The sequence below is a fragment of the Fusarium solani genome (genome assembly GCF_023522795.1).
Source record: "Fusarium solani strain SB1 chromosome Unknown bctg00000000, whole genome shotgun sequence".
Lineage (NCBI taxonomy): Eukaryota > Fungi > Ascomycota > Sordariomycetes > Hypocreales > Nectriaceae > Fusarium > Fusarium solani.
The window spans coordinates 5,809,179-5,832,192 of NW_027072157.1; the positions used below are offsets into that span (position 1 = coordinate 5,809,179).

General features: G+C 50.7%; 8 protein-coding genes across 8 annotated transcripts; 3 read left to right on the top strand and 5 right to left on the bottom strand.

Annotated features, from left to right (window-relative positions):
- Positions 1-602: 602 nt before the first annotated feature.
- Positions 603-2,431, top strand: MRS44_001852 (uncharacterized protein; the record flags this gene model as incomplete). Its single annotated transcript, XM_046267975.2, has 3 exons — positions 603-737; positions 792-899; positions 950-2,431. The coding sequence occupies 3 exons, from the start codon at positions 603-605 to the stop codon at positions 2,429-2,431; spliced, it is 1,725 nt and encodes a 574-aa protein (XP_046124713.1).
- A 1,836-nt stretch (positions 2,432-4,267) lies between these two features.
- Positions 4,268-5,773, bottom strand: MRS44_001853 (uncharacterized protein; the record flags this gene model as incomplete). Its single annotated transcript, XM_065623850.1, has 1 exon — positions 4,268-5,773. One exon carries the CDS (start codon positions 5,771-5,773, stop codon positions 4,268-4,270), a length of 1,506 nt encoding a protein of 501 aa, XP_065480266.1.
- A 3,201-nt stretch (positions 5,774-8,974) lies between these two features.
- Positions 8,975-10,222, bottom strand: MRS44_001854 (uncharacterized protein; the record flags this gene model as incomplete). Its single annotated transcript, XM_046282864.1, has 2 exons — positions 8,975-9,145; positions 9,200-10,222. The coding sequence occupies 2 exons, from the start codon at positions 10,220-10,222 to the stop codon at positions 8,975-8,977; spliced, it is 1,194 nt and encodes a 397-aa protein (XP_046124716.1).
- Positions 10,223-10,792: 570 nt separating this feature from the next.
- On the bottom strand, positions 10,793-11,383 carry MRS44_001855 (uncharacterized protein; the record flags this gene model as incomplete). Its single annotated transcript, XM_065623851.1, has 3 exons — positions 10,793-10,930; positions 10,997-11,284; positions 11,342-11,383. 3 exons carry the CDS (start codon positions 11,381-11,383, stop codon positions 10,793-10,795), a joined length of 468 nt encoding a protein of 155 aa, XP_065480267.1.
- Positions 11,384-11,891: 508 nt separating this feature from the next.
- On the top strand, positions 11,892-12,417 carry MRS44_001856 (uncharacterized protein; the record flags this gene model as incomplete). The annotated part of the gene is made up of 3 exons (XM_046282865.2): positions 11,892-12,065; positions 12,140-12,289; positions 12,343-12,417. 3 exons carry the CDS (start codon positions 11,892-11,894, stop codon positions 12,415-12,417), a joined length of 399 nt encoding a protein of 132 aa, XP_046124718.1.
- An 829-nt stretch (positions 12,418-13,246) lies between these two features.
- MRS44_001857 (uncharacterized protein) lies at positions 13,247-16,572 on the top strand (the record flags this gene model as incomplete). The annotated part of the gene is made up of 5 exons (XM_046282866.2): positions 13,247-13,472; positions 13,563-14,187; positions 14,266-14,363; positions 15,291-15,876; positions 15,927-16,572. 5 exons carry the CDS (start codon positions 13,247-13,249, stop codon positions 16,570-16,572), a joined length of 2,181 nt encoding a protein of 726 aa, XP_046124719.2.
- Positions 16,573-16,655: 83 nt separating this feature from the next.
- MRS44_001858 (uncharacterized protein) lies at positions 16,656-17,849 on the bottom strand (the record flags this gene model as incomplete). The annotated part of the gene is made up of 3 exons (XM_065623852.1): positions 16,656-17,358; positions 17,716-17,734; positions 17,792-17,849. 3 exons carry the CDS (start codon positions 17,847-17,849, stop codon positions 16,656-16,658), a joined length of 780 nt encoding a protein of 259 aa, XP_065480268.1.
- Positions 17,850-19,233: 1,384 nt separating this feature from the next.
- MRS44_001859 (uncharacterized protein) lies at positions 19,234-22,935 on the bottom strand (the record flags this gene model as incomplete). Its single annotated transcript, XM_046279108.2, has 4 exons — positions 19,234-20,672; positions 20,724-20,905; positions 21,127-21,293; positions 21,343-22,935. The coding sequence occupies 4 exons, from the start codon at positions 22,933-22,935 to the stop codon at positions 19,234-19,236; spliced, it is 3,381 nt and encodes a 1,126-aa protein (XP_046124723.2).
- Positions 22,936-23,014: the final 79 nt, after the last annotated feature.

Consider the following 23,014-nt stretch of genomic DNA (forward strand, 5'->3'; position numbering starts at 1 on the left):
ATAGATTCAATGAGCTTGACTCGAGTGACACACTTCCTGCTTTAAGACTTTGTTCACACCAATATATCCATGACACTATTGCCATTCCACCCGCACCAATGCGGCCCTCTCCGTCCAACCTCCTCACGAAAATCTCCTCCCTCCATCAAACATCCCGCGAATAGACGAAGCCGGGATGATTTCCCGACGTTCCTATCTCGGAGCGAACTTGGCCTAGAACCACCTTAGTCCCCCAATGTGGCTGGATGCGGGGGTGGTCAACAACAGGAGGGTGGTCACGGGGTCTATGTGATCATGCATCCACGGTGATCTATCGAAGGAGATAAGCGACAAAACCTCTGCAGGCCAATCGGTTCAGGAAAAAGAAACGAGTAGGCTTCTTCATCTAATAGGCTAGCGTCGGCGTCATTACTTTGGTCGGTTGAGTTGTCGGCGATGACCGTCGGGGTGGTGTATATCGTCGGGATGGCCTTCCGACACTCTCGCTAAACTCTATGATAAGAAGTGACGAGTAATCTTGCCAGATCTGTTGGAAGAAGCACCATAGATCTCTATACCAGCATTTTTCTATCTTCGTGTGGAATCTCGAGAAATCATCCAATATGCAGAGATCTTTGTTGGCTCAACGCCAGCCCCTGGCTGGCCTGCGTGCTGCTCGTCGATGCACTGCTGCCACACTCTCGATTAAGAGGTCTCTGAGCCTTTGGAGCCCTCCCAAGTTTGAGAATGAGAAGATGGTATGAACTTCTCTTGTGTGATTTTATTGGACTCTCAACTAATATCAATCTCAGTTCGACTATGCCAAGGGCTCCCCTGAGAGAGCGGAGCTCACTGAGAGCATCAAGAAGCTCAAGAGCAAGCTCCCCGTCAACATCCCCATTCAAATCAGCGGTGCAACTGTAAGTTATCCCGTTAACTCTGATTAAGTCAACTGTCTAATTCATTTCAGGTTGCCAGCAACAAGACTCTCAAGCAAAAGAACCCCTCCAACCACCAGGAGATTGTTGCAGAGTATGGAGCCGCCACCCCTGACCAGGTCAACACCGCTATCGATGCTGCCCTGAAGGCTAAGCCCGCCTGGGAGGCTCTTCCCTTTGAGGACCGAGCGGCTATTTTCCTTCGCGCTTCTGAGCTGGTGACCGGCAAGTACCGCTCTGAAATCGTCGCCGCTACTATGCTCGGCATGGGCAAGAACATCTGGCAGGCTGAGATCGATGCCCCAGCTGAGACAGCAGACTTTTTCCGTCACTACATCAGCGAGGCGTGGAAGCTGTACGCCCAACAGCCCACGGTTCAGACTCCCGGTGTGTGGAACAAGATGGAGTACCGGCCCCTGGAAGGCTTCGTTTATGCCATTTCTCCTTTCAACTTCACGGCTCTTGGCGCCACTCTGGTCGGACCGGCTGCTCTGCTGGGCAACGTGGTTGTGTGGAAGCCCTCTGATTCTGCTCTCCACGCTAGCTGGCTTCTGCATCAGATCCTTCTGGAAGCTGGTCTTCCCAAGGATGTTATCCAGTTCCTTCCTGGTAACCCCGAGGAAGTCACCGACGCCGTGTTGAAGCGGCCCGAGTTTGGTGCTCTTACCTTTATTGGCTCGACAAAGGTTTTCAAAGGCCTGCAGAAGAAGATTGGCAACGGAATTGGCGATGAGATCTACAACTCTTATCCCCGTGTTATCGGAGAAACCGGTGGAAAGAACTGGGGTGTCGTCCACCCATCTGCCGACATTAAGAGCGCTGCTTTCAACACTGTTCGAGCTGCTTTCGAGTACCAAGGTCAAAAGTGCTCGGCCAACTCACGAGTCTACGTAGCCGAATCAGTCTGGCCCGAGTTCAAGAAGCACCTCCAAGAACAGGTCTCCGCCCTCAAGATCGGAGACGTCGAGCAATTCGAAAACTTTATCAACCCCGTCATCCACGAGGCTTCCTTTGACAAGCTTAACAAGGTCATCGAGGACGCTAAGAACGACCCCGAGCTCGAGCTTATCGTGGGCGGCAAGGCTTCCAAGGAGAAGGGTTACTATGTCCACCCTACCATCTACCAAACCAAGAACCCTCGCCACAACATCATGAGCCAGGAGTTTTTCGGCCCCATCCTGGGAGTCTACGTCTTCCCTGACAACGCCTGGGAGGAGACCCTCAAGACTGTCGACACCACATCCCGATATGCCCTCACCGGCAGCATCTTTGCCTTGGACCCTTATGCCCTGCGCAAGGCCCAGGATGTACTGAAGCACGCTGCCGGTATGCTGTACCTCAACACCAAGTGCACCGGTGCCGTTGTGGCGCAGCAGCCCTTCGGTGGTTCTCGTGACTCGGGCACCAACGACAAGACTGGTACGATGGCTCACTTGCAGCGCTTTGTTAGCGCGAGGACCATCAAGGAGGAGTTTGTGCCGCTAGAGAAGGTCACATATCCTTCCAACGAGTAAAAAATGAATTTCAGTATAGCCAAAATAAATACTTTTACTTCACAGTTCTCCCATGAGGCGTTCGCATATGAGAAACGCCGACAATTCAACTCGAGCTAAACAGGCCAGCTCAGACCACTAACATGATATTTCAAGTAAAGAGGCTGCAAGTGAATTCACTGAGCCAATAGGTATTTTCTTTTCATCCATCTGACATCAAACCCCTGTCGTTTGTGAGCGTAAGAACGCCCGAGGCAATGAGGCCTTCCACGAGGCAACCATGGCGAACCAGGTGGGCGGACAATGACAGGTCGCTCAGTCACTCCGCGCGGGATGAAAGCGCGCAGGTCTCACCATGCCTCTCCTACTTTCCTCTTTCCTCTTTCTTCCGTCAGTCAACACGGGGTTACACGCTGTCTAAAGATGGAACCTCTTAGCGCCTTGAGCGTCGCGGCTGGGGTCGCCCAATTCCTTGACTTTGGATACAAAATCGCATCCGGGACTATTGAGCGATACACGTCTGCCACTGGAGCCCTCGCGGAACACGACGAACTTGAGAGCCTAACCGCAAGGCTTGAAGCTCTGACAGAAACACTCAACGACTCTTCAACTTTCTGGAATAACTCCACTAGACCAGACGAGCCAGGATACACAAAGTCACTGCGGGATGTGGTTGACAACAGCCGACATGTAATTGCGAAATAGAAGCATGCGATGGATTAATATGTTCTCTGTAAATCATACACTCATTCTTGAATAACAGCCATACTTGATTATTTTTTCTGGTCTCTCAATTATCTTGTCTTGAGCCAGCGGGGTCCATCTTGTCACGACCCGCGTCCATAATGGGCAAAATGAGCATCAGCGGGAGGCTCCCAGCCTGTTCAATCCAATGCTGCTCGTTTTATATAATAACCTAATTTTTCTAGGTCACGCTGCGCAGAAAGTGTGAGCATGAGGTTAAACGATTATGGGGAAACTAGATGCCGTGCGCTATTTCAGTCGCGGGTCTACGGGGATGGCTTTGCTAACGCTGCAAAGTGCCTTCGGGTCGCGAGAATTAGCCAGAAAATGCGACTGATTGGCGCGGTGAAAGAAGCCTGCCAAAATAGCTTGAGGGCGGCTTTCGAGCGCAACTACTGCACCCCTACACTCTATCGAGCAAGTTGATAATATCAACCCGCGTTACAGTGCACCAGACCGAGTTCTTTCATCCCCATGAAGTGCTGCCGACGGTTACGCAACTCGTATCACGCACAGCCACGGCATAAGTACACGCTAGTGAGACTTTAAAACCAACAAGGGTGATTATCAAGGCTCTTCAGCATGCATATTCACTGTCCTTGAAGATACAACCCTTGTGAACCTTCTAGTCAGCTTTCTGGTGCTCTTTCCCCCAATTACATCGATTACATCTCTTGCGAGACCGCAGTGGCAGGTGTCTCTGCAGACTATCGGTGAGAATCATAAGGCTCGAGAGAGAGTCGAATCAGATGACATGCAATTAGGAGGGAATGAGGCGCCTTGGATGAGTGAATAAACCTGAGATGGAAATACACAGGCTGTGACGGCATTCTGGTGCTTTCAAGGAGTCTATTAAGAATAATTATCAATCATATCTCCGAAGTATTAGTAAATACAGCAAATCAAGTCCGGGTGCCCATGTATCAGCCACCTACCTGCGTCCTACTAGTCACTCATGGCTCGTTCTGAATGCGAAGCACGGGAAAGGCTAGCAGGATCACAGACAATGCGACACTTTCTTGGGTTATTCAATGACAAACCAAATTGCTTATACACGTAATAAAACGTATGCCTACTTGTAAGCCTTGAGATACAATTTCACAGATCATTCTCTTATCCAGCCATTGCTTGGCCGCCAGCACATGCGAGCAACCTCGAAGTGTTTCCATCCACATACTCTTGTGCTCTGAGGCTATATTGGGTCCCAAACAGGTGGCCGATCCAGTCTCTGTTGCGGTTGATAAAGAGCAACGAATTTTGGTTTTCGTCCAGATAGCCGAGATCCCGTAGGTCCCCCTCCTCAGTGCTTTTCAGCACTCCAAGCCGTGCCACGAAATCCCTCTCATTTGCGAAATGCTCGGTGTGTTGGACATATTCGCAGAGACGGATCCTCCCTCCCTCATGCGTACCCATCCAGTCGATGCTCGGATTCCCGAACGTGAAGACCATTAGTCGCTCCCTCATTGCATTTTGATGCGCATTGTTCCTTACAAAATCTTGCAAAACAAGCCTTAACAAGAGACACCCCTGGGAGTAGGCGATCATCACGATATAGCCATTGGAGCTCTCATTTTGAAGCGCGGCTGACAACTCACGGCTCAGAACCCTCTGGGCGGCCATGCTGCTTGGTGTCCTTTGAATGAGAGTGTTTTCCCGTCCATTTGTGTCTCTCTCTCCCGCACACTCAATCACGTCCCAAAGGATACCGTCGCTCCTGTTGAAGACACCCCGGATATCCCTATTGAATGTGTCTCGTAACTTTTCGCAGTACAATTGGAGCCAGAAGTATTCTCCACAAATGCCATTAACAAAAAGCCATTGCTCGCCGTGCTGGTCGGGGTTGTCAGGAGCTGTGATCGTGAGTGCTGGTGGAAGTATAACGATTCCATTGCCGTCAAAGTCGCTCCTCAGAGTTGTGTTCATTAGGAGCTGGTCGAGAGACATGCCTTGCTGGCCCATCAAGAAGACATGGGAGAGTGATTTAGCTAGTCGTTGTAGCTGACAGATCACAGTATGCCTATTCATCGCCACCTCCAGGTTCAACTCGTTGTAGGGGTTATATCGCCCGTGTGAATTTTGGCCGTTCGGGATGCCATCCCTCGAAAGTGCCGTAGCATAGAGCTTTGTTGGCTCTATTAGGTCGATCAGAAATGAGGCCAAATCGGATTTGTGTTCTAGTATGAACGCTAGGGTCTGTTCATTTGCGTCATTGGTGAATATTCCTCTCCATATACGGAGCGCCTCCGCAAAGTCCGTCTGGCCAATCGCCACGAGGGTGCACCTCGTGACTTGGAAGACCACATCCTTCACAACATCCCCCGCGCCTCTGCAGAAGACGGTCCTTGCCGCGTTCAAGATGGTGTTCGCCTCTGTCTGGCTAACTTCTTGCTCAGTGCGCTGCGTCACTCGAGACAGCAAGCTTCTAAAACTGTCACCGCCCACCCTGCGGAGGATTTCTTCGGCGGTTGCCAGGTTCTTGTCCGGATCAGACAACTTTGCAAAGGCGGTGCCAACGATCGCGGTAGCAGCTCTGGACGCCTGACGAAATGCATATCCAGCAGCACCAATCGCTCCCCGAACCACAGGCAGTTCGGTAAGTCTTTTAAGTCTCTCGTTCATACCGTCTCTCAGGACAGTGTCAAAATAAAAAAGTATCGATTGATGCCCGAGATTAGTGGCGAGGTTGACGATACTGAACGTTCGTTGTGTCTCATCCAAAAGAAGCAGCACACAGTTGCGAGTTGGTTGGCCCAACAACTTCTTATATGGCAGCTTGCACGGGGCAGCCCTCCGACGAAGACCAGCAGCCTTCATTCGACACACCAACCTTAAGACTTACATAGCCGTCTGCAACTACAGTTCGCTAGCGCAGATGATGCAGATGACTGATGGAGGAGTCTCCTGGCGCAGCTGCAATTCGGAAAACATATTAATGTGGCGCCGCGCCAAGACGAGAGAGGGATTAAGGTTATACGATGTTACAGTGCATCTCTTGGTCAGAGGGTAGGATACAAGGTTCCTGTTCTACACTGGAAGCCAATTACAGCCACTTTGCCGAGGTCTCTTAGCCGTGCTCGGAGTAGTAGATAAGGGAGACGCCATTTGGACTAATTAACAAGTGGAGCTTGAGGAGCCTATTTTATGCACTTTACGAACAATGTGTGTTACGGCTTGGTCCACCGTATGGCTCGATAAATTGATAAGCGGCTGGTGCACCTAGCTGATGGCTACGATTGCGGCCAATGCCTTATCTTTTGTCCCGTTGGCGTAACGGTGTACGTGTCCGTAACAATATGCAGGGTGGTTCGTAAGTGTATATCGTTTCCCGCAGCTCTCAATAAAAGCTTAATTCAACTGCCACAGCTGAGCATACCAAATCGCTCGGATCAAAACGACCTGTCGAAGCTGCTTCTTTACCAAGATCATGCTATCAGTCATGATGAGCTAAGCGCCGCGTCACGCATGGGATACGAGTCATCAAGGCAGCCACTGCAGTTGCCTAAACGAATAGAGTGACGAATAGCAATCAAGTTGGATTCGAACCTTGAGAACATTGAACAATATTGCGCGGTTCCTGTTTCCTTCTCTTTGGTTTGACTTGCATTCCTTTGCTCATTTGGCGTTTGTCGATATCGGAATTATCCGTTACGACTACCTAGTCTGTGACTAAAGGGTGACGATAGAGAGACCTGTGAGGTTAGAGTTATATTGGATTAAGTTTGAGTTACGCATGGACAGCTGCACAGCTGATGTTTGCTAAGATTAGTGCTTCCGGAGCTGATATGGAGCCTTAAGCATATATGCAGTTTGCCGACAATTGTCGTTAAGGGGGTGCAGTCATTAAACACGATCGCTGTGATACACAAACCGCCACTGTCGTACTGAGCGTGCTAAAAGGATCAAGGGTCAGGTAAACGATAATGAGCAGCAACAGTGTGTTAATTGATTGTTGTCTGAGGTTGTCTCTAGTGCGGGGTACTCCATCCCGCAGTTACTTAAAGCATACGGCTAGATTACTAACGCAGTTGTTTCATGAGGCCGTGAAGATCATGCCCACTCTGCGACAGCCACTTATGATCATCATTGGCTGCTGGGAACCGGCGCCGCTGCCGCATTTCGTGCAATCAGACGACTCTACCCTCTCGGCTTCAATCAAGAGGTCAAAATCACCAAAAGGGACTTCCATCGCGTGGTCCATCGGGCTAAAAGACTCTACTGGCGGAACCTCATCGACAGCTTCTCCGACAGCAGCGCTATTTTCAAAGCCGTCCGGTGATTGAGATCCCCAGGGGCCTTCCAGCCGCCACCCTTGCAGGTCGGCGAAGTTGTTCATAAAACCCAGATGGAAAAGGCAAACGCACTTCGACGAGCCACGCTAGAATGACAGACCGCAGAGGATAATATCTAGGGCACTTAGGCTCAAGTCTCTCGTCCTAGAATAATACTATTCCTACTTAAAATATCCCTAGATAAGGCGCGGTATATGACCTTTCATATCGGGAATACTTCCTTAGGATGAGATAATATCACGGTCAAAATTCTCGAAGCCATGTGGCATATCATAGGGACACATATTCGCCGCCTATTTAAAAGATGCCTTACAATAGGCCACCACCTCGAGCCGTTTAGGCAAGCGGAGGTGGTTATGATCGCGAAACTGGGACGAAGGGACCTGACAACGCCACGGGCCTAGCGACCCGTCTCTCTGCTCTCTTGCCTCGGTAAGGGACTAGAACGGCGGGTAGCACACTCAGCGGTGATAACTCATGATAACTCAGGGCAGCTCGAGATAACTCTCCTCACCCAAAAAGATAAAGAGGGACCCTGAGAAGGTCAAAAAGAAGAGCCCATGGGGTGAACCGGGATCGAACCGGTGACCTTCAGATCACAACCAAGTTGCTAGAATGAAGTTATAGCTTCAGTCTGACGCGCTCCCAACTACGCCACCGCCCCTGACTTGATTACTTAATCACGAAGCCATCCGCCTCATATTCCAGCGCAACCACACAGAAGCTGAAAACAAGAGTCACAACTGACAAAAAGAGGAAGTTGACTGGGTCAACTAGCTAGTACGCTGGGGTGGACCGGGATCGAACCGGTGACCTTCAGATTAACGGGTGATTGAAGTTTTGACTTCAGTCTGACGCGCTCCCAACTACGCCACCGCCCCGAGGGATTTGATGGAGGCGACGGCTTCCTATTCCGTCTCAGTTGAGGGGAATGGGGTGGAGATGGTTAATCGAACAAAAAGGACTCATCCTCGGCAAAAAGGAAACGTCCTTGGACTGTTGTGGGGTGAACCGGGATCGAACCGGTGACCTTCAGATATTAATGATTGAAGTTGTAGCTTCAGTCTGACGCGCTCCCAACTACGCCACCGCCCCATTGGATGGAGAACCGCCGTCTCTATCATGCCCCAACTCGGGGGAGGACAGGGTCACGAGTAGTGGAATGGGTAGTTGTGGAGTTGAGGGTAGGTGGGTTGAGTTGTCGCAGTTCACTGTGTTGCCAGAGCTCGAGAGTGCCTCCCAGTTGCCACTGAAGCATGTTGACGGGATTGCTTCAACCAAGACTGCATGTCTCAGACTACATGTGAGACATGAAGACACAAAACTCGTGGAGTTGAAGATGTGTGATCTTTTCATGCATCTTCATCACTCTGTAAATGATCAACCAATACCTGCAGGAAAGGAGATTGTCCCGACAACTCAGCTGCTCTCTCGCGATGCCCGACACGTAAGTTAGAAGATACCCAGACTATCACAAGACACTCTTCAAACTCTCTCTTGCTAACCTATAGGGCTACATATTCTGCAACTACTAAGTCTCCTTCACAACATTGGTCCAGTCGGAAAAGGTAGAGCGGCCATATACTATATCACTGAGCCAGCCTTTAATAAGTGCAGCGTAATGCCCAAAGTTACCCTTCTCACGAGGAATGGCAATATCCTCATCGCGATGGCTAATGTGTCTGACTGGGGCGATAAAGTACTAGCCAGGGCGTTAGGAACTTTCTTGGTTGCCACGAAGAGTTAATGTACTTACTGCGGTGCCTGAAGCGAAGGCTTCTACCAACCGGCCTTCAGCAACAGCCTCACGGATCTCGTTGATCGAAAAGTCTCTCTCGACTACTGTAAGTGGCTCCAAAGTTGTACCATCGACTGACCAACCCTGAGGCTCATCTCGTCGGGCATGTACCAGCTCGATGATACTTCTCCGGGTGATGCCTTCCAAGATGGTCTTGTTTTCCAAGCCTGCTGTCACGAGTTCAAGGCCGCCTTGCCTTGTTCTCCATATGACAAAGAAATTGCTCGCACCGGCCTCTGTGGCATACTGCTCGTCACCGAATAGCCACAGAACCTGGTCGAAACCTTGAGCGATTGCGTCCGCATGGGCAGACAAGGTAGGTCCATAGTTGGCGCTTAACTTGGCGTTTCCGAACCCTCCTGGCCACGCTCGGATGGTTCCAGCAGGAGATGTAACCAGAGTCATGCCACCTTTGGTGGAGAAGCCAGGAGCGAGGGTGGCGATGAGATAGAGCAAGGACTGACGAGGTTTCTGAAGGCCAAGCCCAGGCGTAGTCCCAATGTGAGTTGGCCGTAGGTATAGCGTCTGCCCTACCCGATCCTTGGGTAACCAGCGCTCAGCTTCCAGGGCGACAAAGCTGTGGATGAGTTGTTCCAGGGCCTCAGGCTCGAATTGCGGGAGACCCACGCGAACTGAAGACTTGAGCATCCGTTCACAGTTGAGTCTGAGACGGAAGAGTCGCAACTGGCCATCATAGCCGCGGTAGGCTTTGACACCCTCGAAGCACCCAGTGGCGTACTGGAGAATGTTGGCGCTCGGTAAGAGGGATAAAGGACCAAATGGCTGAATCACAGGGTTCTCCCACCCAGTGGCCTCATCCCAGTTGCAGATGAGCATGTGATCGGTGCAGCCGGAATTGGGCACATTTGTTGGGCCCTGGGGCGAAGTGAGATTGTAAACTAGTTTGGAGGCATCGAGTTCGGCTTTGGGAGCTGGCGTAGCAGGGCTAGAGCCAGCATCCCTTGCGTCGGAGGCGGCCATGTTGGGATTGCTTTATAGGGTCTTTGTAGTTGATGTTTTCAGGTGCCTTGAGCCGAAAATCCTCCATCAATAAGGTCTTGGTCAATTCCTTTATATGAGCAGTGACACGAGATTCCACTCTCTGACACATGGAAGCCGGTTTCGGCACCTTGCATGCCGTCTTGTCAATAACTCCCTTGTAACATTTGCAACAGCGAATCGGAGCAACCGGCCGTAAGGAGTAGATAACAAGATGGGGGCCCATTAGCACTCCCCTCGTGGTTTACGTACCCTTACAGTCCGATCTTAGCCGCTCTTTGGACGGCGGACCCTAACTAATAGCTGACTGGTGAGGGTACTGAGCGGAGTGTCACCGTCACCATCAACGTGATTCAGTCAAGACAAGGTTGGTCAAGGTTGTTCATCTGACTTATTTGTACAATACGGTGGCGGTTACAACTAGCATGGCCGTTCCTACTGGGGGATTATCATCACAGCTTCTTGCTCCTCTTAGAGACGTCATTGTACCATCGGCAAGCGTAATAGCCCCTTCTCAACAAAGCTTCATTGCTGGAATCTCTAATCTACCAATTAAGCCTTATTAACGACCTTGAATTCTGGGCGCGTTTCGAGTTCCTCCACCAAGTCCTGGAAAATCTCGTCTCCTCCGGATGCTAACTCCCGAAACTCAGCTTCGTTCCCAGCGACCCATTCCTCAAACTTGCCGGGCTGAAGGAAGGTCATATCAGCATATATCACTGCTTTCGACTTCAACTAGACTTTGAAACAACTTACCATTGGCAAGAAGAAGCCTCTCTCAAAGGCCGAGTCGTACGAGCCCATGATGAAGACATCCTTCAGTTCCTTGTCCTTCGGACCGGCCTGAACTTCCTTGATGGAATCGTTCCAGAATGAGACCAACTTGGTAGTAATACCAGCATACTGTTCAGCCGTTCGTCCTGTTCCACTGCGCAACGTGATCATGAGCCTGTTGGTCTTGAGCTGTCTACCACCAACCCAAAAGTCCTCGGGGTTGGAGGCACGGATGTCGATAAAGCGGCAGTTCACGATGAAGCGAGGGGCCTTGAAGGTTGTCGCGTGCTATTCGGTAATGAGGCGTGCCAGATGTGACTTTTGGACACCATTGAGGGGGAGGATGTGATGGAACTCGTAGGTAGGCATGACTAGTCGTTTGCGTAGAGGAGTACTCTATGAGTGAGAACGAAGCTTTGATCTTGGAGAAGCAGGATACGACTATCAAGGGAATCTCAAATCTTGACTACAGAACGCATGCACGATGGGGATATTGAGTTCTTATCGCCATTCGTTCGGCCCAGTGCTCTTAAGGGCTCAGTGTGTAGTGACTGGGTAAGGGGAGGATCAGAGCCCATCATGACACCGAGGTCACCAAATTGGTAATCATGCCCCTTGCTGCATAGGCTTGACTCGCAGCACCGCGCCCTTCAATGAAATGCCGCATGTCGAAAACAGAAAGTCAATTTGTCATCGGTCACGATCATCATGCCTGCGTCACCGCTAATGCCGGGCTACTCCGGCTTCGGATCGGGAAACTACAGAGCAGAACGGTCCATATATTCCCCCTTACTCTCACGGGTATCTATTCAGCACATTGATCACTTTACTATCTGCACATCTACTTGCCAACACATCCAATCAGTCTCCCACCAACATGAGCTCACAGGGTACCTTTCGTCGCGATGCTGTCGTGTTCACGGCAAAGGCCCCGGCACCTCTGCCAGCCTTCTCGCAAGCCATCAAGGCCAACAACATGGTATTTGTCTCCGGCAACGTGGGCATTGACCCGGTCACCGGAAAGCTCCAGGAAGGAATTGCCGCCCAGACCGTGAGTGATCAGCCATCCATAAATGTATAGTAAATGAAAGGGATGATCTGACTGCTCTTGTCCCCTGCATTCAGACGCAGATCTTGAGCAACCTGAAGGCTGTACTTGAAGAGGCCGGATCCGGTCTTGATAAAGTCATCAAGGTCAATGTCTTTATCACGGACATGGGCAAGTTTGCAGAGTTGAACAAGGCTTATTTGGGAGTTTTTGAGGAGCCCCAGCCGGTAAGTCATATCGCAATTCAGGACAGAATCGGGGCTAACATCAGCATCTGCAGGTCCGTACTTGTGTCCAGGTTTCTGCGCTCCCATTTGAAGCCGAGGTGGAAATGGAGTGCCAGGCTCTGCTGTGAAACGAGGATGGGTGATATAGATACAACGTTAAAGTCTGTTAATAACATCAAATCGGCATTTGTCAAGTTTTGGCGGACGTTTTTGGTCGTGACATACAGGACCTCTGCTTCCACTTGTGAATGCCGTAATCCGTCTAATACCTGTTTGTCCAAGACTAATTTCCCGTCCAAGGGGTAATTCCAGGCTTGATAATCACCTCTACCCGAAAGCAAGGAAATAGTGTTCCCTCTCGCTTGACCATGTGGGCGGCAGCCTTCGCAGGCAACACATCTGCTGTTGCTCATGTACTACGGGAAGGATCCCAATATGCTGCATGAAAGAGACAAAAGGGAGACCGTCAAAGCATGACAAATCGGCACTTCGCCTTATCTCCACCAATTCATCGGACAACGTCTACAAATTTGTCAGCAGAAACTCTATGCAAGGGCGCACATAGCAAATAAGGGCGCGGCCAACAAGGGGCAGCGGGCAAGGGCGTAGTTGACAAGATCGCGCGTAGGTGTGCTAGTTAGCCCCTCTGGGTGGACAAATCAACAGAAAGCCAGCATACAGAAGCAACCCAAGTCTCATGAGCTTCTCCATCAACCTCCAAGCAACAATATTTCCCGCGGCTGGGCAGACATGGAAACACTTAGTGAGATTGTGGTCTTGAAAGATGGCAATACAGACTTTGGCCAGGCGGACTCTGAAGCCAACCCTGCAGGCCCCAGACGAAATGACTCGTTCCTGCTTATAAATCTAGACATTCACTAGCCGCTGTTAATCCCATATTTCGTCTCGAAACTCAGAAAACTTCCTCCCCTTTGACATTGGTCTGCAAAAGCTGATATGGAGACACCCCTTGAGCATGAGAACCCCGTCGGCAGCGACAGAACCTCAAAACGCCGCCGGCTTCGACCATCATCTCAACACACCCAAACTTCAACTTCGAAAGCGCAACAACCAAGACAGGCGGAATTCTTGCAGCCACCGAAACAACCGCAATCACCGTCTACGTCTCTGACTAGTCAAGAGACACTATCGGAAATCCTCGCACGACACAAGACTTGGAGAGGTGTGTTGAATAGATATTACTCGGGTCTGCTCAGTCACTAAAGAGACCTATTTCAAGCGTCTGGGAGTCCACATGAATCACTGTGCTCAGAATGCGGCACATCGGGAGACTTAAAGCCCTGTGACACTTGTCGAAAGTCATTTCACCTGGAATGTCAGCAAAATAGTGTTGCCATCGTCCGAGAGAACAAGTCAGTATGGTATTGTTTCATATGCGTCGATCGGGGCTGGCACATCGAGCCACCGATGGTGACACCCCCAAGGGGCGATACTCTTAACCCGTCTCAACAAACGACGGAAGCGAGAACTGAGACGAGGGTACCCTCGGCTAGAAAGTCTCGCTTCAATACATTGCCGACAGAAGTCGATTCAGCGCTCTGGACGGTGTATCGGGAGCTTGAAAACGCCACAATTCTCCAATCAAAGGTCACAAATTTAGAGCGAGACGTCACTCGTCTCAACCAGGTGGTGCAAATGCACATGAACGAGACACTTTCAGCAGGGGGTGTGATCAGGAAATTAAGGGCAGAATTGGAGACAGTCCGTCGTGAAGCCGCAGACAGGCACGCAGATTTCGATGAGAAGCAGAGACTTGAGGCCAGGAACAAGGAACTAGAGCTCGAGGTTGCGGATACGAGGCGGCAACTGGAAGCGGCTAACAAGAAGTTGCTGGAATGGAAACAACAACTGACGGCCCTGATAGGGGACAAAGCCCCGTGAGCTCCATCTCAGGAGGTCATGCAAATGACGACATGTTTGTTGAAACTAGGAGTCTTTCTTACCCGAATTTGTAGTATCTTTGCCTCGGTAGATGAAGCCGGTGAACTGAAGAACCAGGTCTATTGCCGAGGAGACCCAGAGCGAGGCCAGTTCGGAATACGGTCAGCACATAGTACGAGACCTAGAATAAGGGGAGGCTCCGTCGCCAGATGCATGGTCACGCGAGAACACTTTTTCCTTGGCCCGAGGTGATGCCATGATCGCTTGTCTCTCGCGCCCTAGATAGCTGCGAAGGCCCAGGACCACATGTTGATTACAAATTATGACCCCCATGTGCGGCTTGAAGTCGTCTCCATTTGCCAACGCCACGCTGAGATAGCGGTCAACGCATGTCAATTTCACCCTGTGCCATTAGTCGACTCAACCCATTATCTCCTCTAATTTTTTATCTTGGCTATTTTCGGCATCGTCCGCATCCTATTGCCGATATCGCTGCGAGGCTCTTGCTATCAAGCTCTGCTTGGGGCAAATTTGTCATCAAGGAGGGCCTCCATAACTACGCCCTTTGGTTGACGAGACTACCAATTGTGCTCCCCCTTTCTGCTTCACCTGCTTTGCGCCTTATCGAGGTCTAGCTTCCTAACCTCCGTCCTCCATGTAGCTTCAAAGCTCGCTACCAACCCCCCTCATGCGGAGAAATTTGTCATCAAGGAGAGCGTGCAGATGCCCTTCAATTGACGAATATTACGGTCGAGGTATGAGCCAGTGTGGCTCTTAGATAGCATTTCCATTTGATCTGTGATACAATGCTCCTTGGTCATCACCAATTGAACCACCTCTCTGGTTTCCCTAATTTACGCCTTACTGTGGCTCTAACTCCCGACCTGCATCCTTCGAGTGGTTTTACAGCTTGCTACCAATCTCTCTATCCTGTCGATATCTCCCTTTTAACTCATCATGGACAGCTTGACTATGACCCCTTTTGGCAAAGAGATGCGAGACAAACACTTTCTGTTCGGAAAAGAGCAAGTGAATCTCAATCAAGGTGAAAACAAATCGACTAGGGCTTGTGTTTTACACGACTGACTCCTTTCTCAAGGTGCCTATGGATCTTATCCCCGCCATGTGAGAGACGCATTGCGCCACTGGCAAGACGTTGCCGAGTCTGAGCCCGACAAGTTTATTCGCTACACCTTCCCCAAGAAGCTCGACGAGATTCGCCATCAGGTCGCCTCCTTTCTCAACGCCGATGTTGAGGGCACTGTCCTCGTACCAAACGCGACCACGGGCCTAAATACAGTCCTCCGTAACCTGAGATTCGAGTCTGGAGATAAGATTGTCTACTTCAGAGGGGTATATGGTGCTATTGGCAAGACAGTGGATTATCTAATTGAGACGACCCTGGTTACGAGCCTCGAAGTCGACTTCGACCCTGCCCAAGACACTGAGGAGTCGATCCTAGAACGCTTCACAAGCAGCATCAGGGGGCATGGAGACAAGGTCAAGGTGGCCATATTCGACACCGCCATGAGCATGCCCGGTGTGAGGATGCCCTTCGAGCAACTAACCAAGATCTGTCGGCAACATGGTATCTTTAGTGTTATTGACGGCGCACATGGCATTGGCTTCATTGACCTGGACCTTAAAGAACTAGATCCTGATTTCCTGGTCACAAACTGCCACAAGTGAGTCTACGACAACTCACCAGCTCCCCCAAAGCTGACACTCATCTCAGGTGGCTGTTCATACCCCGGGCATGCGCAGTCTTTTATGTTGCGCCTCGAAACCAGCACCTGATGCGTTCATCCTTACCAACCTCTCACGGCTTCGTGCCCCTAGGGGTGAGCAAGCATTTCAACCCCAACCAATCCAATGCCCAAAACGCGTTTGTCGCCCAGTTCGAGTACACCGGCACGATCGATACAGCCCCGATTCTCTGTATACCAGCAGCTCTCGAGTTTCGAAGCAGGGTGTGCGGGGGTGAAGCAGCCATCAGAGAGTATTGTGTCGACCTCGCCCGTACAGGCGGACGCGCCGTTGCCGAGATACTGGGTACGGAGACCTTGCCGGTTCCCACTGGGAAACATGTCGGATTTGCCAACGTTCGTCTGCCCCTTACAGTTCAAGGCCATACCACTGCGACTGAAGGGATACCGGCAAAGGATGTTAATGCTGTCATCAATTTCATGTTCCGAAAGTTTACGGAGGATTACCACACTTTTATCAACGTCCTGTACTTCTCGGGTGCGCTATGGGCAAGGTTGTGTGCTACCGTCTATCTGGACGTGGATGATTTCAAGTATGGTGGTATGGTTCTGAAAAAGCTCTGCCAAAGGATAGAAAGTGGCGAGTACCTGACTCAGGAAGCACGAGATATTTAATCTGTTTGAAGCAACAGGACATGGATTGTTGCTCGTGCTCCTTAACCCAATTCTATGAAAATGTCTGCCAAATGCAACCGTCTTCAATCTGCTATCAACATGCTCTTCACCCACTTCTTCATGGCTTCAATACACTCCCCGTTGCGCTTCTCCTCGGCCTCCAGGAGTATAAAGTCATGCGCCATCTTCTCTTGAAGATCAAATTGAAGCTCTATGCTTGGGTTGGCTCCCCGCACCTTGTCCACAAACTCCACACACTGATCTCGAAACACCTCATGGTATCCTACCGAGAGATACATCTTGTTTGTCAGTGTGGTTAGTTTATCCACCCAAGGGTGTTGCGTGTCAAATGGGAAGGCATGGCTGAAGCGGTCACTCGCCTCTTCCTCCCAGTCAGTACCCAGAAGCTCGGCCGTGATAATACGGACATAAGGAGCCGAAGCCATGTCAATCGACCCGTTTTCCACAAAAGATCTATCGGTTGTACGTGTGCTGAGCCATGGAGAGATGAGAAATACTCCGGCAAGAGGCTCGTCCAGCTTGATGGGCACAGCTTCGGGGTGAGGCCACGCCATATGGCAGAGCAACTGCGCTGTCAAATTGCCGCCTGCAGAATCTCCGCCGATAATAATGTTCCCTGGAGTAATCCCAGATGACAACAGGTGCGCAAGTGCGCTGCTAGCCTGGCATAGCTGAGTGGGATACTGTGCACCAGGAGAGAGCGAGTACTCAAGGATTGCCACTGCAACTTCGGTGTCTGCCTCAATGCCGGCTGTGATGTATGCTCTGCAAAGAAATTCCATGTATGCATTTAGCAAAGGGGTATTGTATCCTCCGCCATGGAAGAACAGCACTACTTTCTTTGCCCTGCTGCGGTCTCCGACCCAGAGAATTGAGGAATGGCCGTCACCCAGCGGTTGAATGTCACATCGCAACCGTCCAACCATGTCCGAGTGCTCTTTTTTATTAGACTGCAAGAGCTTATGAATCCATGATTCATATACTTGTCTTGTCGGTGGACACAAATACTGAGTGTCACGGGCATCAAAAACGTCTGGGAGGGCCTTGGCGACTGCACAAATAGCATATATCCTGAGAGGGAGCCGTCGAATGGATGCAATGGCAAGGCCACGTATAACGTACGCGGAAATCTGAAAGGGTGCTGCGAGCAGTGGTTAGCATCGAGACAGAGATCACAAGTTATGTGACCGCAACATACCTCGGCAGAACCGCAGCGCCAAGCGTAGCTTGTCTGTCTTGGAGAAGGATACCGCCATTGATAACAAATGTTTTTATTGATCACGATGTAACACACACAAGAAAAGTCCATTTATAAATTGTCCAACTGTTAGTACTACCGGCGTTGATAGAGACCCATCCGGGCTCCGCGGAAAGCGTTAGGGGGGGCTTAACTATCACCAGCGCGGCCGCACCAGTTTGTGCAACATTAGAGGCGGAGTTTCAAACTCAAAATGCCTTCTGTACTGTGCCGGATATGCCTAGAGATGCGTAACAGTCCCTGGCAAGCCCACCAAGCAAGGGGCGCTGCGCTATGCACGGAGCTTCGAGTCGCAATTTGCGGAGAAGAACCCCTGACTGCTACAACGATTTCGGGTCGCTAAAATCCGCGGGAGCCGAAGGCCAGAGGTTATTGAACCGGTGAGTACGGCTTTGCCTTGCACTTGGATTACTGCTCTATCTAATATTGTCCCTAACAGGCCTTCATCGTTCATTGCCCCAGGTCTGATGCAGCCTCTTCAAGTTATCTCATCCCTCTATCCCTTTGAGTATGTTTACAAACTCTTTGTATCCCGTCTCAATTCTTCATTGGGTATAAAGCAGGTCTTCTTTGAGCCATTTGGAATATAGGGACGAGGCCCATTGTCTAACATGCCATCCCCTTGCAACGCGTCAGCAACTCAGTCGATATTTCGAGCTTGGATCATGAGGCTAGGGTGAATTAATCGTCCAGGTGATAAACACGTCGGGGTGGACGACGGAACAAACAATGGTGATCCTGGTAGCTGGGGCGATGAATGAGATACCCACTAAGAGGGTGTATAGTGCTCCCGAGACTTCTTTTCATCGATTACCAATCCCAACCTATTCCAAGGGAGGTTACTCTACGGAAGCGTTCCCGAGTCCTGCACGGTGAGAGGCGAGGTTCTTATCCTCGCAGTCTTTGCCGGGGGCACTCCGAGGGCGAAATGGATAAGTTTCCTCACTCGACATGTCGAAAGAAGGGCGTTGAGCGCATCATGACTTGGGGAACTTGTCAAATACTTCCACGAGCAGTATCAACCTCGGAGTCCTCCGGAAAATTCTTTTCCCCTACAAGTGTAGTGCCCGAGTTATTTCCATAAAACCTCCTTACTCGTCAACTTATTGGTCAACTACCAACTTGGGTTATCAAAAAATCGAACATTTCTGAAGCCGAACCGCTTCTTTCTCGCTGCCTCCTGAAATATTGACCGCATTACACAACGTAATGTCACAAATGTGCGCTTAAAAACGGCTCTCGAGCCCCTGAAGGTTGAAATATAAGTGTCGGATTACTGAGGTATTTCTTCTCTCTCTATTCCATTCCATGGCGCCCTTCGGGTCAGTGACCCGAACATGGGGCTTATAATTTGCGCTGTTGCTCTGCGGGTAAGTATCCCCTCAGTCTCGGTCATCATCCACAGTGAACTCCTTGAAAGAAACAGCCACAGATTCACCCTGCTCACTCAAAGCATGAGCAAAGATACCAAAGATGGGACCAGTCATCTCCCGAGCAACAAACTTCCAAGCCTCCAGAGTTCCAACCTGAGTCCACTCTTTCTCACCGCCCCGAGCAAAGAAAGTCCACTTCTTGGGATCTGCAACGATCCGAAACTGCACCTGGGAAACCTCGGCGTTGAGAGAGGTCTCACCAAGCAACACGTTATCGATATCCATGCTCACAGCCCGACAAGTGATCTTTCGAGAGTCGGAGTTGTAAACGATAGAGACGTGTCGAGGGTGGTCCTTGTACACAGCCAGTCCTGCTTCAATCCCCTTTTCCAGCTTGGAAACATCAAGAGTTGCAGTTGAAACAGAGTTCAAAGACATCTGCCTTCGACCAACAAACGTCGAGGTGCCCGACGGAGTCGAGAGATTGGCGCGGCTGGGGTGCAGAACCCAGAGGCTAGCATCATCCTCGGGAATTCGATACTTGGAGAGGTCGGGCGTCCGGATATAAAGGTTGCTCACGTTGCGAGGAGCAACAATTTCTGGAAGTCCCTCCGGAACCTTGACAGGCTTTGCCAGGAACTTCATGGTGGGCTGGGTGATCTTTGGCCAGCCGCCTTCAGGCCACTCGACAGGAGCCAAGAAGCTCTCTCTTCCGAGAGGAGCCACGAAGTTGTCCTTCCCAAGAGGTTCGCCTTCGTTCTCGTTCCGAACGCCCAGTCCGCTCACCCACCACCGACCCTCACCGTCCTGGAATAGTTCGCCATGGCCAAGATTTTGAATGTACTCATCTTTGCCATCTGCGGTCATGATAGGGTTCTTTGCGTAATCCTCATACGGCCCCCAGATGCTCTCTGACCTGCCAATAGAAAGCATGTGATGTTCAAAGGTTCCACCCTCTGCTACCAGCAAGTAGTACCACTTGCCAATCTTGTAGATATGGGGTCCTTCGGTGTCGTATTTCGCATGGCCTCCCCAAATCTCCCGCTCTTCTGAGAGTTGCTTTCCAGTTTCAACGTCAATCTCGAACTGTTTGATAGTACAGGTCGGCTGCTTCATTCGGTTACCAACGGAATAACATCCTTGGAAGTAAACGCGGCCATCATCTTCGAAGAAAAGACTTGGGTCAATGCCATAGAAAGGGATGTAGACTGGGTCACTCCAGTTGCCAGCCCAGATATCTGTGCATGTAATGATGAAATTCTGTGCTTTTGTAGACGTTCCAAATGCCGGGAAGTTGGTGCAGATAACGTAGAATTTTCCTTGATGGTAGCGAATTGTTGGGGCAAATAGGCCCCCTGACGCATACATGAAATGTCCGGTATCAAGGGGCATCTTGGCCGTGCTAGCTCCATCAAGGCTGAGCTGTTCTGTCCGATTGATAGCATTGCCTAGGGAGTTTTTAGAATTTTGAGATGGTTGTGTCCTCTCCCAGTCCTTACCAATGTGTATCCATGTCTTCAAGTCTCGCGATGCGTAGATAGGAATGCCCGGGAAGACGTGGAAGGACGAATTGGCAAGATAAAAGACGCCGTCAACAAAGACAACAGACGGGTCTGGCGAGAACCCTGGCACAATAGGGTTGCGATACTCGACTAGCTTCATTGTGACGGTGTGCCGAAGACTGGATTTCGAATGAGATGTGAGCAGGGAAGAGCGAGAGCACTGAGATGTCGGGTTTATAGCATGCAGCTAAGAACCGTGACCAAGAACATGGGCTTCAATGGTCCACTTCTTATTCTCCTGTCGAATCACCCTTGGTTCATCAGAGGTGGATCGTGGAGTGATGGTGTGAGGGGGTGGAATTCTCCGCGGACAAATAGGACTTGGCTTGATGTCAGTTACGCCAAGCCTGGATACGCGCTCAGCTCATCCGATACTCGAGAGTCCAGCCGCGCGATTGTATCGATTATTGGCGACAACAGTGACTGGGCTCGCCCAGAAATAGCCGTGTTCTCGTTCTGGTGTGCAATTTCCAATAGGCTGACCCCAATCTGACGGAGTTTCTCAACCTGTCAATGTCAGCGATACTGTGGTCACAAGAGTTGCAATGACAATTACCAATGGTTCTCCGTTCACTTGCAGCGCATCGAATGGAATTCCTTCCACAACTGAGACGAGGTCACTGGCGATCTCAATCTTGCGAAGAGCAAGCATGTCCAGGTCATCCGTCAACCCAAGGAGTGCACAGAAGCCTTTCTGCGCAGCACGTTGGAGAATAACAAGCCGGAGACAATGAAAAGTCACCACAAGGTCCGCCCTTTGGTACCAAAATGTTCGTTGCTGAAAAGCCGTGGCTATTTCATTGCCAGCAATATGCCTCTCAGGATCGCGGAGCCAGGCCGGGAGTGAATCAAGAAGGCCGCAGAAAGACATATATGACTGCATGATCCGCTGCTGACTAGGGTCCTGGGAGCAAAGTTGAAACCCGGAAGAGGTGAGTGTCTGTGTGAGAAGTTTCATGTCGAGCAGGATATTTGTCGCTGACTTCCAGAGGTCGTGGCAGAGATAAAAGCCTTGATGAAACCGCTGCTCGTATGGAGGCTCAAACAGACCGCTCTCGGGAGACAACAATCTGAAATCACCGTAAAGCTCAACCGGTGTGTAGGTTTCATCGAGGCAGATCTCATGAAACGCCAAGGGCCTGTTATTTAGAATCGAAGCCGACATGTCACCCACACAGAGCAAGCCGTAGACATTCCGTCGCAACTTGTCCTCCAGAGGATCGAGGTCTTGATATGACACCTCATCATATAGACGCATATCTAGGGCCAGGCGAATAGCTTGACCCATCATGAGCCATGATGCGCGTGTTTTGCCCAAGTGATGTTGTGCCGCTGACTGGTACATGCGGATCACGAGAGATGTCGAATTGGCATGGCTAACGTCCCAATCCTCGCAGCATGCCATCATTCCACGAGTTGCTTCAAGGAACGCGGTGATTAAGGCTTCGCGGCCATCCAGGTTCGAGTTTTTGGGCATCCGGCAACAGACGCAAGAGAAAACCGTTGTTAAGTGAGCAAAGGTTCGCATCAGACTGCCCTGTGATGAGGATATTTGGTTGGGGTTGGTGATGGCATCAAAGAGGTGTCGCGAAGCTGGTAACAAAAGGTGACTTTCTCGTCTGATCGTATCTGGTTGGATAACCGGAATGGTAGGGAAACGCAACAACATGTTCATGTCGATACACTCCTCGATTATGTGCTCTGGAGATTGTGCGAGAGCCTCCAGGGTGCTCGTGAGAGTTTGATGGACCTTTCCGGCTGGACTCTCCTTTCGAGGTGCCAATGCAATGCATGGCGAGCCGGCAGCACTTTGGGGGGAGTATGCAATGATGGTATTCGGCGTCACGGCTGATGATAGTGGTGAAGAGCCAATGACGGGCACGGGAGCCTGCGGCATAGATGGAGATAAGATAATTGTCGAAGGTTGTGTCTGTTCGCCATCGTCTCTATTCTCGATAGTCGATAAAGCCCTTGGCTTTGGCCCACGCTTCTTCCTCTGCGCGCTGTATTCGCATGGTAGCTTCAATGCGCGACAGTTCCCACACTCTGGCCTATCGGCATCGCATTTGACCTTGCGGCGCCTGCATAGCTCGCATGCTTGACTGACCAGCCCTTGTCTGGCCTGTCGACCGGCCTGTCGGAGTCGCATTCTGTGGGGGAAGTGGATGGATGTGATGGTGAAGGAGGTGAAATTCTCCGCGGGCTTTTCGGAGTTTCCATTGTTGGTC